This window comes from Microcaecilia unicolor, unplaced genomic scaffold (genome assembly GCF_901765095.1).
Source record: "Microcaecilia unicolor unplaced genomic scaffold, aMicUni1.1, whole genome shotgun sequence".
Classification (NCBI taxonomy): domain Eukaryota; kingdom Metazoa; phylum Chordata; class Amphibia; order Gymnophiona; family Siphonopidae; genus Microcaecilia; species Microcaecilia unicolor.
Window position 1 is genome coordinate 35718 of NW_021963864.1, and position 14448 is coordinate 50165.

At 45.1% G+C, this 14448-nt stretch overlaps 1 protein-coding gene across 1 annotated transcript; it reads right to left on the reverse strand.

The window, feature by feature from the left end:
• Positions 1-4552: 4552 nt before the first annotated feature.
• Positions 4553-11034, reverse strand: LOC115459688 (long-chain-fatty-acid--CoA ligase ACSBG2-like). Its single transcript, XM_030189497.1, has 4 exons — positions 10842-11034; positions 9926-10065; positions 7223-7469; positions 4553-5711 (listed from the first exon to the last, which is right to left on the reverse strand). Exons 1-4 carry the CDS (start codon positions 11032-11034, stop codon positions 5635-5637), a joined length of 657 nt encoding a protein of 218 aa, XP_030045357.1. The 3' UTR covers positions 4553-5634.
• Positions 11035-14448: the final 3414 nt, after the last annotated feature.

Genomic DNA, 14448 nt, shown 5'->3' on the forward strand with positions numbered 1-14448 from the left:
ACCGTACAAGTCTGCCCAGCAGTATTTCCCGCCTCCCAACCACCAGTCCCGCCTCCCATCACCGGCTCTGGCACAGACCGTATAAGTCTGCCCTCCACTATCCTCACCTCCCAACCACCAACCCCTCTTCCCCCCACCTGCTCCGCCACCCAATTTCAGCTAAGCTTCCTCCCTTCCATCTCCCTATATCATCCTATGTGCAGAATTTCTTCTCCACCTTCATATGCTCCCCCACCATGTTCCCTATCTTGCTTCCATCTCCCGTAATGATTCTATGTGCAAAATTCCCCCGCCATCATCATATACACTAATCGTTTTCCTTATCGTCCTTCTGTCTCCCTTGTGTAGAGTTTCCCCTTCAATTTTGTACGCCTCCCAACCACATCCCTTACCATCCTTCCATCTAGCTATATTATCGTATGTGTAGAATTTTCCTCAACCTTCATATATGCTCTACCATGCTCCCTATCTAATTTCCATCTCCCTATATCATCCTATGTTCAGATTTTCCCTTACACCTTCAACCTTAAATATGATATAATTTTTGTCATTTCATTCAGCCTATCACTTTTTCCTGTCCATCCTGGAACCGGCTAAGGACTGCCCCCAGATCCTGTTGACTGGCATCCGTGGTCAGTATGAAAGGCTATTCCAAAATGAGGCAGGGCAGGATTGGAGCCACAGACTCAAAAGCTGCCCGACACACTGGCGTCCACTCTACTGCAGCATTTTACCTCTTCCAGTCCTGACTCCTAACTGAAACAGTCCTGCCCCAGCAGTAATTATGGCAACATGGAATCGGCTGGCTCCAGCTGACCCTCCACGGTCAATCAGTGCCTGGCATTCGAACCTTTCAGTTTCCACAAGAACACGGAACCTTGATTTTTTTAAACTCCAGGCCCTGTTTTGAAACCCTTTTCTCCTATAGCACATAATGGGCAAAGTGCATTTTTAACAATATTTCTGTTACTCATAGTGCAAAACACTTCGCCTTCACTGCCCAGATCAAGCACATCTCTAGCAATGTCCCTGTAGTTTTTTTTACATTTTTAAAATACACATTTTTCATGACTCCCCACATTTTCCTCATAAAAACACTTAAAAATTGTTCATAAATTTCTTAATACTCTCATGTAAAAATTCACTAAAATTCCCCTATATGAACTTTAATTACCAGAATCCCTGGCTGCACATCCTAGAGTGTGCTAGACCTCCCCCCCCCCCTCACGGTAAGTTAGATTCTCATCCCACGGACACAAATACATTTTCTCGGGTCACTATCCCAATAGCACATCTAAAGGAAATCCTTAGAAGCCCCCACCACCAAAAATAATTTTCCAAAACTTTTCCCCAGAGCCCCGGCAAACACAGTTCAAAAATTGCATCTTAAAATAAAAATATTCAAGGCCAAAGAGACCTCTTACCTGGCTCTCTTGTTGTAGAAAAGACCACCTCCATTCCTGGATTCAGTTCAGATGGATCCTCATCGCTCCCGTTAAAAATAGTGTTTTCTGTGGAGATCTGTCAGGCAGGCACAAAAATTGAGGCCCCAGCTTCACTTTGAGCCGTCTGAGCTACGGAGCCACACTGAGCATGTGCAACACTTTGCACATGCTTAGTCTGCTCCAGACCTGCCAAGTCTCCCGCTTTCAGCAGGAGACTGCCACTTTCGCTGGTCATTTCCCGCCAAGAAATTGGGATCTCCCACTGAGTGGCCTCCCATCCAGTGACAGCAGGAGGCACCTTCATAAAACACCATCTCCTGCTACCACTGATCCCGTGCCCCACTGCAGCAGGAGATGGATTTATCTGCCACTGCACGGGGAGACTATTCCTACAGCCATTGGCCACAAATCAGCTATGCAGGGGCGGAGAAATGGGAAAAGTTGTGGGTGGAGCGGGCTGGGGGCAGACCCTAAATCTCCCGCAGAGTGGATCATCCCCCTTGGCAGCTCTGCTGCTCCCACTCAGCAGGCCAAGCCCAAAGCCGGCCATTTTCCTGCTGGGCTGCCTCCTATCTCCTCTCACTCGCATCCATTGTGCCTTTGCAGCTGGTCGTGTTTTTTGCCAGTTCCCATCCCCGGATCCTCTCTGGAGCCCAACGCTGCCACTGACCACCAATAATTGGGCCAAAAATGGCCTGAAAAAGATCGGGACCACCAAGCCAACTACCGGAACCAAAATAGACCCAGGAATGGGTCCCAACAAAAACGGGTCACCGCAATAGGTCACCACCGCAACCCCATGGGGCATTAAAGCTCTGGCCCCAAAAACCCTTTTTTAAAGCACCTTTACATTAGGTTTCTGTATCCTAGCTACTGCTCACACCTAGTGGTCTAGCCATGGGGAAAATTGGGGGCCTGGGCCTTCCCAGTTTGGGTTCTGACCCCCAAAACTGAGGCACTGTCTGCTACTTTGGCTGTCGGGGGTCCCCAAGCCCTGCTAGAGGAAGCCTCTCTCCATGCAAAGTTCTTTGGGGAGAAGCTGCAGGTAGGTATCTCCAGGGCTGTGAAGAAACTATGGGTCCTTTGGACTCTGCACCTACTAGCCTGACTTTAATAATGTAAGAGACACAAAATTCTACCTATGGTCTACAGGTCAGTCTGCAGACGAGCAGGAAAAAAAGATAATTTGATTAATTTATTCCTTTGTTCACACCCTGTCTTTCAGCGATAATGGAAACCAAGGACGCCCATCTCAAAAATGACCAAATCCAAGTCATTTGATTGTGGGAGGAGCCAGTATTCGTAGTGCATTGGTCCCCCTCACATGCCAGGACACCAACCGGGCACCCTAGGGGGCACTGCAGTGAACTAACTGATGCAGTAACTGAACTGAAAAAGTCCTTCCCTTACCGATCTGGAAAGGAATGGGCATGCATGAAGGAAATTGCATGCTAATGAGCTGCTCGCTGTTAGCGAATTTGCACATGATTTTCTTCCTAAGGAGGGGAAGCCAGACTATTTATTTGGATTTTGGATCACAAGTAGCAGCAGTGGGATTTGAACCAGCCACCTCTGGATTACAAGACCAGTGCTCTGACCACTAGGCCCACTCCTCCATTCCACTCCACTGCCTTGAAATTTGGCCAACCCTGTTGGGGGGGGGGGGGGGGCAGTTCAGGACGTCCAAATGTTTGAAAGAAGGATGTCCACACCTTTGCCATGCCTCCGCTGACACACACCCACCTCCCCCCCCCCCCCCCCCCCCCCCCCCCCCCCCCCCCCAGGGACCTGCATACTGCTGCGATGGACCTGAGTATGATATTTGAGGCTGGCAAAAAAGGTTTTTAAAGTTCTTTTTTTCAGGGTGGGAGGGGGTTAGTCACCACTGGGGGAGTCAGGGGAGGTCATCCCCGATTCCCTCCAGTGGTCATCTGGTCAGTTAGGGCACCTTTTTGAGGCTTGGTCATAACAAAAAATGGACCAAAATAGTGGACCAAGTAAAGTCGGCCAAGTGTTCGTCAGGGACGCCCTTCTTTTTTCCATTATCGCTCGAGGATGCCCATCTGTTAGGCACGCCCCCAGTCCCGCCTTCGCTACACCTCCGACACGCCCCGGGAACTTTGGTCGTCTCGCGACCAGAACCAGTTGGGGATGCCCAAAATTGGCTGAGAGAAGGACACCCATCTCTTTACTGAGAGCCAGCTGCAGCTTCTTGAGAGTGTGCACAGCCAGGCAAGGGCAGGCCAGAGGAGAACCCCATGGGATCCCTTCTCGACATGCCGCGACAAACTGGTTGAAAAGCACTGCTAGCTCTATTTCAAAGCAGGTCCTCAACTATGTGAGCATTTTTATTTTGGGTGCTTACACTCCCTTCCCCCCAATCTGATTTAAACAAAGTGTCTGACAGTGGAAGGAGCATGTGCTGTCCATGAAGTCATCATTACAATTAGAATATTTTTTGTATGGTGAGTTGTAAGGGGGATACAGAACTGGAGATCCAGGGTTTACATTGAGATTCTGTCCAATCCTGTACAGAATCCAAACCACACCACACAGAAGAATTTGTTTGAATGATGGTATTAATTATAATGGCAATTTTGCCTGGTAGCTGAAATTTAGCTGGGTGGGGGGAGGGTTTCTTTATGCATAGAAGGCCTTGGCATCTTATATTGCTAATTTAAAAGTGGGGTGGGGGGAGGATGTGATGTGGTGGTGGATATGATACACAGAAATGTCGCTTTGGTTGCCCCCTTTGCCATCCCATATTTTCTGTCTCGAGAAGCCACTGGTTGGTGTAAGTGTGGTGGTGATGGGCATAACGTACAGGAAGTGGGAGCCCACCCATGCTCTGCCCCTGTCTACATCCCTCCCCTTTGCAAATATGCATGATATCAGTTAAGTGGTAATTTTCAGAATAGCACTTAGGTACCCGGCTAGTACTCGACACAATATTAAATGTATCTGTAACCCTACAATGACTTTGCTAACAAAATATGTAAGCCACATTGAGCCTGCAAATAGGTGGGATAATGTGGGATACAAATGCAATAAATAAATAAAAAATAAATAAAATAAAATAATGCAGACATACTCACATAACTGCAAGTGTTGTAGACATTTATTAGGATTTATTTACTGTCTTTTTGAAGAAATTCATCCAAGGCGGTGTACAGCAAGAATAAGACATATTGGCAGACACATGCAAATCCTAGATTATAGAATCGCCCTTCATGTCTGTACAAGTATATTTTATATCAAATGGGTTTATGCATTGCAATACTGTGGGAAGTTACAACGCACTGCTGCTAAGAAACCTATAGCTTGGAAAATACTTGCGTTTTAAGTTTGGTGCAGAGGAATTTTAATCAAGACAGACAGCTGGCAATCTATGAAAAGTCATTCTGCTCTTTGTGGAGTGCAGAGCTGGAAAGCACGTTTAATGATGCACACACATTGGGAGGGTTTTATAAGGTACGCATAGACATTGTGACTCTCCATGCTTTGCCCAAACTCTGCCCCTGAACAAACCTATACATCACACGCATTTTTACACATAGAGTGATTTTATAAGAAGTGTATATTTGTGAAAATGACTTTATAAAATTGCTGCATATGTCTAACTTTTTACTTCAATACACAACGTAGAAAGTTTGGACCATACATGACATATCTCTTGTGTGTTGTTACTTGAATGCCTTCCTCACTTTCATGCCTGTGGCAACAGACTGTTGTTCTGCTTTACCCGGTGATACAAAAGTGATAAAGATGATTCCTAATTATGACCTTGGTGAGCCAGGCCACGTGTGCCTGCCTGAGAGTCTGGGGCTTGTTCAGCTCATATGTGTCCTTAGTGAGCCAAGCTGTGAAGACATGAATTGGGATCTCCCATGGTTTAGTCCACAAGCTGATATCTCCAACTTGCTGCAGTTCTCTCTTCTACTGAACACAGTTTGTGGTTTCCTTATAAGAAAGGAAAAGTGTCAAAGTCTAACGTATCACTGAAAAGCAATGGGCTTCAGTAAGCCAAGAGCAATCATAGAACTGGAGAACCAGATTCACAAGCAGCCACGGCTTGTACAAGAAGTACAAATACTGTAGGTTTGTTTTTCTTGTTTCCATATCTGTGATATATTGTGGAAAACAATTGCTTTATTTGTACAGACCCCACTTCAGTTCCCCAACTAATGCTTCACAATTTGTAGAAGGCATCAATCTCATCCTGATAGCGTTGTAGCACAACATGACACTTCAGTTTCATGGTTGGACCTGCATGAAGAAAGAGGGACAAAATCAGGAAAGAACTACTAGAACCAGAAAGAACCCCCAAGACATGGCCAGGACATCCCTTCCTGACTGCCACCCTCTGCCAGAAACCCCTCTCATACTATGGAGAGACCAGCTTACTCTTCTGAAGTTTCTCCTGATCATTCCTTCTACACAGCCAAAGCAAGGAAGAAAGCCATTATCTGCCGTCATGTTTCTATGTTTCTTACAGCCCACAGAAGCAGCGACTAGGCTCTCGCACAGCCTACGGAGGCAGAGAGGGAAGGCTGGCCCTAGCTCTGAGCCAACAGGGAAAGCTCACAAGGAGAATCACAGGAACTGCAAACTATAGGAAAAGCAGTCCTAATACAATGCAATTAAATACAAATAATACTCATTAAACACATCGACAATATACCCTGCCTTCATGAATATGGGGCAGAACAGAGAGTCCTTCAGGCACAGTGAGTATTGATCTTACTCCTCTCTGATCATAGAGGCCTAGTGAGTCTCAAAGGTATTAACCGTCCCCTAAGACACCAGAATCTCTTAACTAAGCCTCTCAGTTATGACGAAATCCTGAGACAACTGAATACTCATCTATCTCACTCCAGCTAGATAGTCCCAGAGACTCAGTGAAGCCAAATAGTTGGTGAAAAAAATTCAGTTTAATTACTACTACTATTTAGCATTTCTATAGTGCTACAAGGCATATGCAGTGCTGCACAAACATAGAAGAAAGACAGTCCCTGCTCAAAGAGCTTACACTCATGGCTCTAGGTCAGTTCCAGCTAGATAGTTCCCACCGGACAGTTCCCACTCACCAATTTCCATTTGGAAAATTGCCACCAAGACAATTACCATTTAACCAATTCCCATTGCCCCAGGGAGGACCATTTCCACCTTTAACAATCATGAAGCATCACAGTAAGGAGGCTGCCAACATTTAGGTGCCAAGACGTGTGTAAATGAGCAGAATACCAAATATGTGTATATGCCAATATTCTGTCTATGTGGAATTTGTTAAAATGGCGTCTAGTTTGAAGATGGCCACAACCTGGGCAGAGTCTGAATGGAGTATGCTTGGTCACACAATTACGCACTTAAATGACAATACTAGGCAGTCTGTGGTTGATGGAAGAGGTCCTGCCTAAAATATAGGCAGGCATTTAACCTATGATGCCAACGTTCTATAGAGAAACGTTAAGTGTCTACTTTTCTTCATAGAAGAGGTTCCAAATAGATGCCTTAGTGGTGCCTAAAATTAGATGCACCATTACCGAATATCTCTCATAGCACTGATTATAGGCACTATTTGGTTACATTTAAGCCACACTCCCAGTATGCCTCCAAGTCTTCCCACTTTTATCTGGATAGTTTTTGGGTGCACATTGAGTTGTCCAGCCAAAAGTTAAGCAGTCGTCACCCCAAATTTTCAAGCCAAAAATTTATCTGGTTAACTCCAAAGTTAATTATATAAATCATTTTGAATATCGATGTCAGTGAGTACTCACCCAGCTCCCCTCCATAAATGGAGAAATCTTTCTCCAGGATAGTCCATTTTTGCACCCTGTGGGCATTGGATTCAGCTCTTCCATTCACGCGCTCTATTCCCTCCTGGATGGCTTTGTAGACTGCTGGATCCTTTGAGCTGATCACCTCGGACACACGTGTAGCCCTGCTTCCCAACTCCTGGCAGAACTGGACAGCTTCTGGAGATAATTCATCCTGGGGCTCCCCAGTGTCTGGATTGAAGTTGCACTAGTAGGAGAGTCAAGAGTACTGTTATTCCAGACCCTTTCGAAATACTATTCATTACTGTAATATTTGGACCACAGTTGTCCATTTTGTGTGGTAATTGTTAACCTGCTCTGAACCTAAATTTAGGAAAGAAGTGGCCTACAAGTATCCATCATCATCACCATGTTATGATTCTACTGGAATATAACACACTACTAGAACCAGGATATAAGAAACCTATTTCAAGTACAATTATACAAAATTGCCTCAAAATATATTTAATAGAATGTAATTCTAAAAGGTATTTTGTTTAGAGCACCCTCAGATAATCCCACTATACAGAGCACACAGAGAATTTCTGTTGCTTAGTGGTGTAGCACTTCTTTCATCGGGTTGCTCGTTTTTTTTACGTGATAAGACACCGAATAAGTGCTAACAGACCGGTATAAGTTTTTCAAAAACTGTGTACCAAACCAGCCTTAGATATACCAATTATAGAGGTGCAACATACCCGAATACTCATCAGTGGCAATCTTTGTCAATTGTTATCAAAAAATCAATGAACACTTATCTCTGTTGTTCTTTCATACTATCTTCTCAACAGCTCTTCTGAACACGTGTTCAGGGGAAGACGAAAGGCCGGACACTCATTTATTCATAGATACAACAAGCTGTTGAGAAGATAGTATTTGAAAAAGTTACTGCCCCTAAACTTAATAAGTGGTTGCTTCCTAGAATTTGGTATCAGTCTTTCCCGTTACTAACATTACAAGGATTCTTATGTTCTGCAAATACTCATTGAGTTCTATGCGGATCACAGAGTTAAAATAACAAAACAAACAAAAAAAACAGTCCCTGGGAACTAATAATATGAATACACAAAAATAAACCTTATTTAGCAATCAAAATTTCTTAAAAAGTTTTTAATGCCTTCCTGAAAGGCAGATAATCCCGTGTCTCTCTAATTTAAATAGGAAGGGTATTCCAGATATTGGGAGCTTGGTAAGCAAAGCCTGACGAAAAATAGTTTGTTTGGTTTTTTTTTTTTGTTTCAACTTATTAGGATTTGGAAAATGTAGCAGCATGGAATCACCAAGACATCTTTCTTTAGCTGGAATCTGAATCCTTTATGTAGGAGCCAATCCATAAAGGATTTTGTGAACCACCGTACATACTTTAAACTGAATTTGGGCTTCGATTAGTAGCCATTGTAAGTCTAGACTAAAAATATTAACCACGCTGTTATGCTATTAACATAAGAATTGTACATACTATTACAACCAATGGCTCAGGACAGTTTACAAAGTAATAACAGGTTGTAACAAGTTAAAACAATAAACATAACAATAAATTCAGACGATCTCCGACTTGCTAACTGAATATAAAACATTCCTAATTAAAATATTTTTGAAAAAGCCAAAATTTCAATTGTTTGTGATATGTCACGTAATCACACTCTAAGCTCCGTGGCTCCAGGGCTAATTCTGATGCACTAGCCACTGGAGCTTATGTGGAACCTGGCCAATATATAGCCAGGACCCACATAAAACACGTCTGCAGGTCTCAGCTGAATATCAACTGGATTCCACAGAAGGAAGATTCTGATCTTTCCCCCATGATTCTGATCCCCCTCCCACCCTGGAACATTCCGAACTCCCAGTTCTCCCTCCCACCCTGGAACATTCCGAACTCCCAGTTCTCCCTCCCTCCCTGGAAGAGCTACTACTACTAATAATAATCATTTCTATAGAGCTACTAGACATACACAGCACTGTACACATTACATGCAGGTACTTTCTCTGTCCCTAGAGGGCTCACAATCTAAGTCTGGGGCAACGGAGGGTTAAGTGACTTGTCCAAGGTCACAAGGAGCTGCAGAAGGAATCAAACCCAGGTTGCCAGGATCAAAGCCTGCTGCACTAACCATTAGGCTACTCCTCTGGAATGTCTACTAGCTTCTGCCCAGCATGGCTGCCTTCTCAAAACAGCTGTTGCAACCTCTGTCAGCAGCTTTATATTACCTTGGAAGGGAATGTACTAATTGGAGTCCATAAGAGCAGATATGAAAGAAAGTTATGTGGGGAGGATGGAGCCAAGAGTAGCTGTGCTGTATAGAGTATAGGACATTTGCATGCACTCAAGGAGGTTTAATAAGACAGGTGATGGCATGAGCCTATCTGACCCATTATGTGAGACGAAGCTTGCTGCTGTGTTGAGTGACCCAAACCATTCGCAGATGCTATTAAAAAACAATAGCAAACAGGAGGTTTATGTTGTTGTAGTAAACCTCTTTGGTTTTGCATTCTTTCTGTTAGGAGGGAAGTTGGGGAGTTTTTGAGGGGTTTGTTTTGGGTACACCAATATGGTGGCTGCTGGGGGAAACCAGCTTCAACCTTTTGATGTCATGCCGTCTCCTGTCCTATTAAACCTCCTTGTGTGCACTGCTAGGGCCACATGATAACAACTCCTCCTGTTACCTTCAGGGTGAGCAGCATGGATAAGAACTTCCTCCTGTCTCCAATCAGCATAGCGTTACTGATGATTGGCACCTCCTCCTTCACAGCAGCTTCAATAGGGATTGGTGGAATGTTTTTACCCCCTGCTGTGATGATTAGATCTGCAACCAATCACAATCACATTATGAAAGGACCATTTGTATGTCTGACATACTACTCAGTGCAGAGATTGTTAATGCGCTTTCCAGAGTTGGCTGCCATCAAACCCTTCAACACATTCCTACACATCTTTCCTCAGGTAAACTGAAATCTTCTCGTTTTTCACTGCATATCAATGGCGCAGTGGTGTAGCTACGTGGGGCCACAGGGGCCTGGGCCCCCTCAAATTTCCTCTGGGCCGCTGGTTTTGCTGGTGGGGGTCCCCAACCCCCTCCAACTGAAGCCTTCTCCAGTGGCGGTGATGACCATTGCTGGAGAAGGCTTCAGCTGGCAGGGGTTGGGGACCCCCGCCAGCAAAAGTATTTGCTGCAGCAGTGGGTGGAGAGAGGTAAGGCAGTGGGGAGGCAGACTAAAATTTCCCCCCCCCCCCCCCCCCCCCCCACACCTCGGGCTCTGGCTCCCTCCCACCATGAGGTCTGGCTACGCCATGGATGGGCCCATCCCGTTTGGGCTCGGGATCATCCAAATTTCTGGCATCTTTCTTTGGGATCTTGCCGGGTATTTGTGACCTGGATTGGCCACTGTTGGAAACAGGATGCTGGGCTTGATGGACCTTTGGTCTTTCCCAGTATGGCAATACTTATGTACTTATGGCTGGCAGGGATCCCCAACCCTGCCAGCTGGAAGAGGTCCTTCAGAGGCAAGAACAGATCATTCCCCTACTTTGCTACAGCCGGTGGCACTGTCCACGCATTGCAGCCGCACCCCCCCCCCCCACCTGCGCATGCTCGGTTCAGTTTTTGTGTTTGTGTGAAAACTTGAACGTGAAAACACGTGCAGGAGGGAAAAAGCCAGTGCAGCAGCAGCAGCAGCATGTGGATAGGGCCACTGACTTCAGCAACAAGGGGATTGACGTGTTCTGGCTGCTGAAGGAATTCTTCCAGCTGGTGGGGCTTGGGGATCCCCGCCATCTCAGGTGTTTTGTTTGTTGGGGGTCGCTGGTGCAGAGGCAGGGGCCGAAAGCGCAGGGGGAGGGGAAATTGTGTGCCCACCCACTTTGGGCCCATGCCCACCCAAAATACCATGGCTATATGCCTCTGCTGCATATGTCCTCACCCATCATCAGATCAGTAGACAAACTATATTAAGACTTCTCCATATATGCAGCTATTTAATTCAGAATCCCGCTTGTTCTCCTTCCCTCTGCTATTAGGTAGCTCCCCACAAGTGAGATCCCAACATTCTTCATACAAGTGGCCCAAACAAAACCCTGAACCTTGAACACTATCTGTGGATTCTTCTGCAGGAGGTTTGAGTGTGGCAGATCAAGGACAGGATTGAAAGGTTACCGGTTGAGGTTGGGAAGAACCCACCATTCATGTTGCAAGTTAACTCCAATAACATCAGCAGAATTAAGAAGGAGGTCATGAAAAGTGACTACAGGGAATTAAAAGGATTCTGAGGTCCAGATCCACCACAGCAGTATTCCCATAGATACTGCCAACCCCATGTTTACGAATATACAACTTACCACATGGCTCACAGATGTTTCTTGACACACTGGAGTTCCTTCTGAAAATAGATGGATTGCATTTAACCAGAAGGGGCAGACTGCTTGGGAATGGATTGCTAGTTAAATGTAAAACGGTTTAAATTCAGAGGAGGGGAAGAAGAACAGAACAGCTGCTAAAGGATGAGAGGGAGGTGGCCACAAGCAGATTTAAATGGTTAGCCATCTTGTTGTTATTGCATAAAAGTGGGATATCAAACTTAGGGCCCTTTTACTGAGCCACGTAGGCGCCTACGCTCGCCAAATTGCAGTTACCACCCTGTTACCGCGTGGCCCTTAATTTTGGCGCGCGTCTGAAAAACATTTTTTATTTTCTGGCACATGTAACGGACGCATGACAAGTGGCATTTGACGCGCGTAGGTCATCACCGCTAGGTCTACTGGCTGGCGGTAAGGTCTCAGATCCGAAATGGATGCGCGGCAATTTTGATTTTGCCGCACGTCCATTTATGGCAAAAAAAAGAGGCCTTTTATATAGGCGCGCTAAAAAATGGATCGGCACGCACCCAAAACCCACACCTACATCACTGCAAGCCATTTTTCAGGCGCCTTTGTAAAAGGACCCCTTAGTAAATATGAGTAAACCTCAGATTAGGTACATTATTATCCCAACCCAATGTCAGCAAATTTGGATAGCGGTAAGCTTACTTTAAAAGAAAATCACAAATACGCAAATGTTATGAGAGAAAATTAGGCAACAAGAAGTACTGAGAGGTGTGATCAGAGCCAGTGTGTGTTTCCATGGTCTCTACTGAAAATCAGGCTTCAAATGCCCCCGTATCCGTCAGCATCTCCCCGAGGTTGCCATCACCGCTATCAGTGACAGACAGCTGCATAAAACCAACAAACTTCAAATGATCCAAAATACTGCCGTCCGTTCACTATTGGCTTCCCATCAAATCATGGATCCTTCACAAAACCTTCACTATTGCAGTTAAGGTCCCTTCACTCAGGTTCTACCCCCTACCTCATGAGTCTTATTACCTGTCCTACAGTTTTTCAAATCTTACAGGGCTTCACCTCTGAACTTCTGACTAAGACCACGTTGCTATATCTGGTCCAGTCTAACAGACTGAAACAACTGATGCTAGTATCACCATTTCAAAAGACAATTCAAAATTAGAAGATTTTCAGCTCCCCATTCCCCGTTCTTGGAGTCTTAATATGGAATGGTCTACCTATTCCCATCAGAACGGAAAACAGCTTCTCAAATTCAGGAAGAGGCCAGTGGCGTAGCCAAGGGTGGACACAGGTGGGCTCATGCCCACCCAGTAGCAGCACACCTATGATGTGGCTGGCAGGGATTCCCAAGCCCCACCAGCTGAAAACTCCCAACTGTTCCTCCTGCATACCTTGTAAATGGCAGATCTTCACCTGCAGCAAGCAGCGACTGATACATAGTGCTCGCACTGGTCCTACAGCCTTCCCTGCGACGTATTCCCGCCTATGCAGAAACAGGAAGTTGCATCAGTGGGAAGGCTGTGGGGCCAACATGAGCAGTGTGTATTAGTTGCTGCTTGCTGCCGGTGAAAATCTGCTATTTAAAAGGTATATGGGGGAGGGGGGATGTTTGAGAGGCATATGGCATGCTGGCGAGAGAGGGCAAGACCAAATCACTTGTGGGACAAGGCGAAGTTCTTCTGCCCACCCATCTTGGGCACAGGCCCAACCAAAATTGGGTGTCTGGCTATGCTCTCAGGCTAAAGACCTTTCTCTTCCCAAAGACTGCTTCATAATAATCCATCATGATTTAGACTTCCTAGTATCATCCATTATCCTTTCCTTTAACGTTTTTAGTCTCATGAGTTACACCAATGGTCTCTAATGTTTCTCAGACCTCACACTAACACTATCTGCTTTGGTCTCACCTACATTGTAAACCGCACTGAACCCTGGAAAGGAGATATTAGCTGTATAGAATTGAATTGAATACATCAGTTTTCTGTTAATTCTTTGAGTCTCATCTCTCTGTCCTCCTTGTTCACTGTACCAAATTACAGGCTACTCGGCATTCAGTCTTTTTTTTTTTAATCTTCCTCCAGATCTCATCAGAACTGTCTTATCCTCGCTTTCATTGTCTTCTTAAGGTCCATTTATTCTCTTTAGCTTCTAATGATTCACTTTAGGGGTTGCTGTTTGGTAGGGGTGCCTGGATGCCGAGGCGCAAATGGTCCATTAGCTGCTCATTCTTGCCTGTCTGCTCGGCCTTCTTCCTCAGTCTTTACTGTTCTATTTGTTTATGGAATTCCTTTCCTTTTCCTATTTAGTATTGCACGACACTTTGATTTCTGCATTTAAAGGCGGCATATTAAGAACTTAATAAACAAAGTAGCTCTTCCCAAGCCTGGGAAGGATCCCATGCTCCCGGAATCTTATTACCCCATATCATTGCTGAATTTTGAGACCAATCTATTAGCGAAACTGATGGCTAATAGACTTGCCCATTTGCTTCCCTCACTAGTTCATGAGTCCCAAGTGGGTGTTGTTAGGGATAGATATGTAGCCAAAAGTACAAGGAAAATATTGACTTCTCTTGAACTTAGGAAGCCTACCCAGACCCCTTTGTTACTAATTAGTTTTGATGCCGAAAAGGCCTTTGATAGGGTAAATGGGATTTTATGTATGATGTCTTACAACACTATGGCTTACTCAGCCTCGCAAGCCAAGGTGTAGGTTAATGGATGTAGATTAGAGGACTTTTCCATTCATAGGGGGACCTATCAGGGATATCCCTTGTCCCCATTATAGTTTGTTCTGACGCTTGACCCTCTGCTGTGGAAAATCCTCACTAATCCTATAGTCAAAGGGGTGGGGA

Bases quoted from the DNA above. Each gene is read 5' to 3' on its own strand.
- LOC115459688 (XM_030189497.1), bottom strand. From the start codon at position 11,034: ATGGCGGGGATCCCCAAGCCCCACCAGCTGGAAGAATTCCTTCAGCAG. The intron at 7,470-9,925 runs GTAACAGGAGGA...CTCTCCTACTAG, and splicing joins CCATGCTGCTCACCCTGAAG to TGCAACTTCAATCCAGACAC. The intron at 5,712-7,222 runs GTGAGTACTCAC...TTCTTCATGCAG, and splicing joins CATTTATGGAGGGGAGCTGG to GTCCAACCATGAAACTGAAG.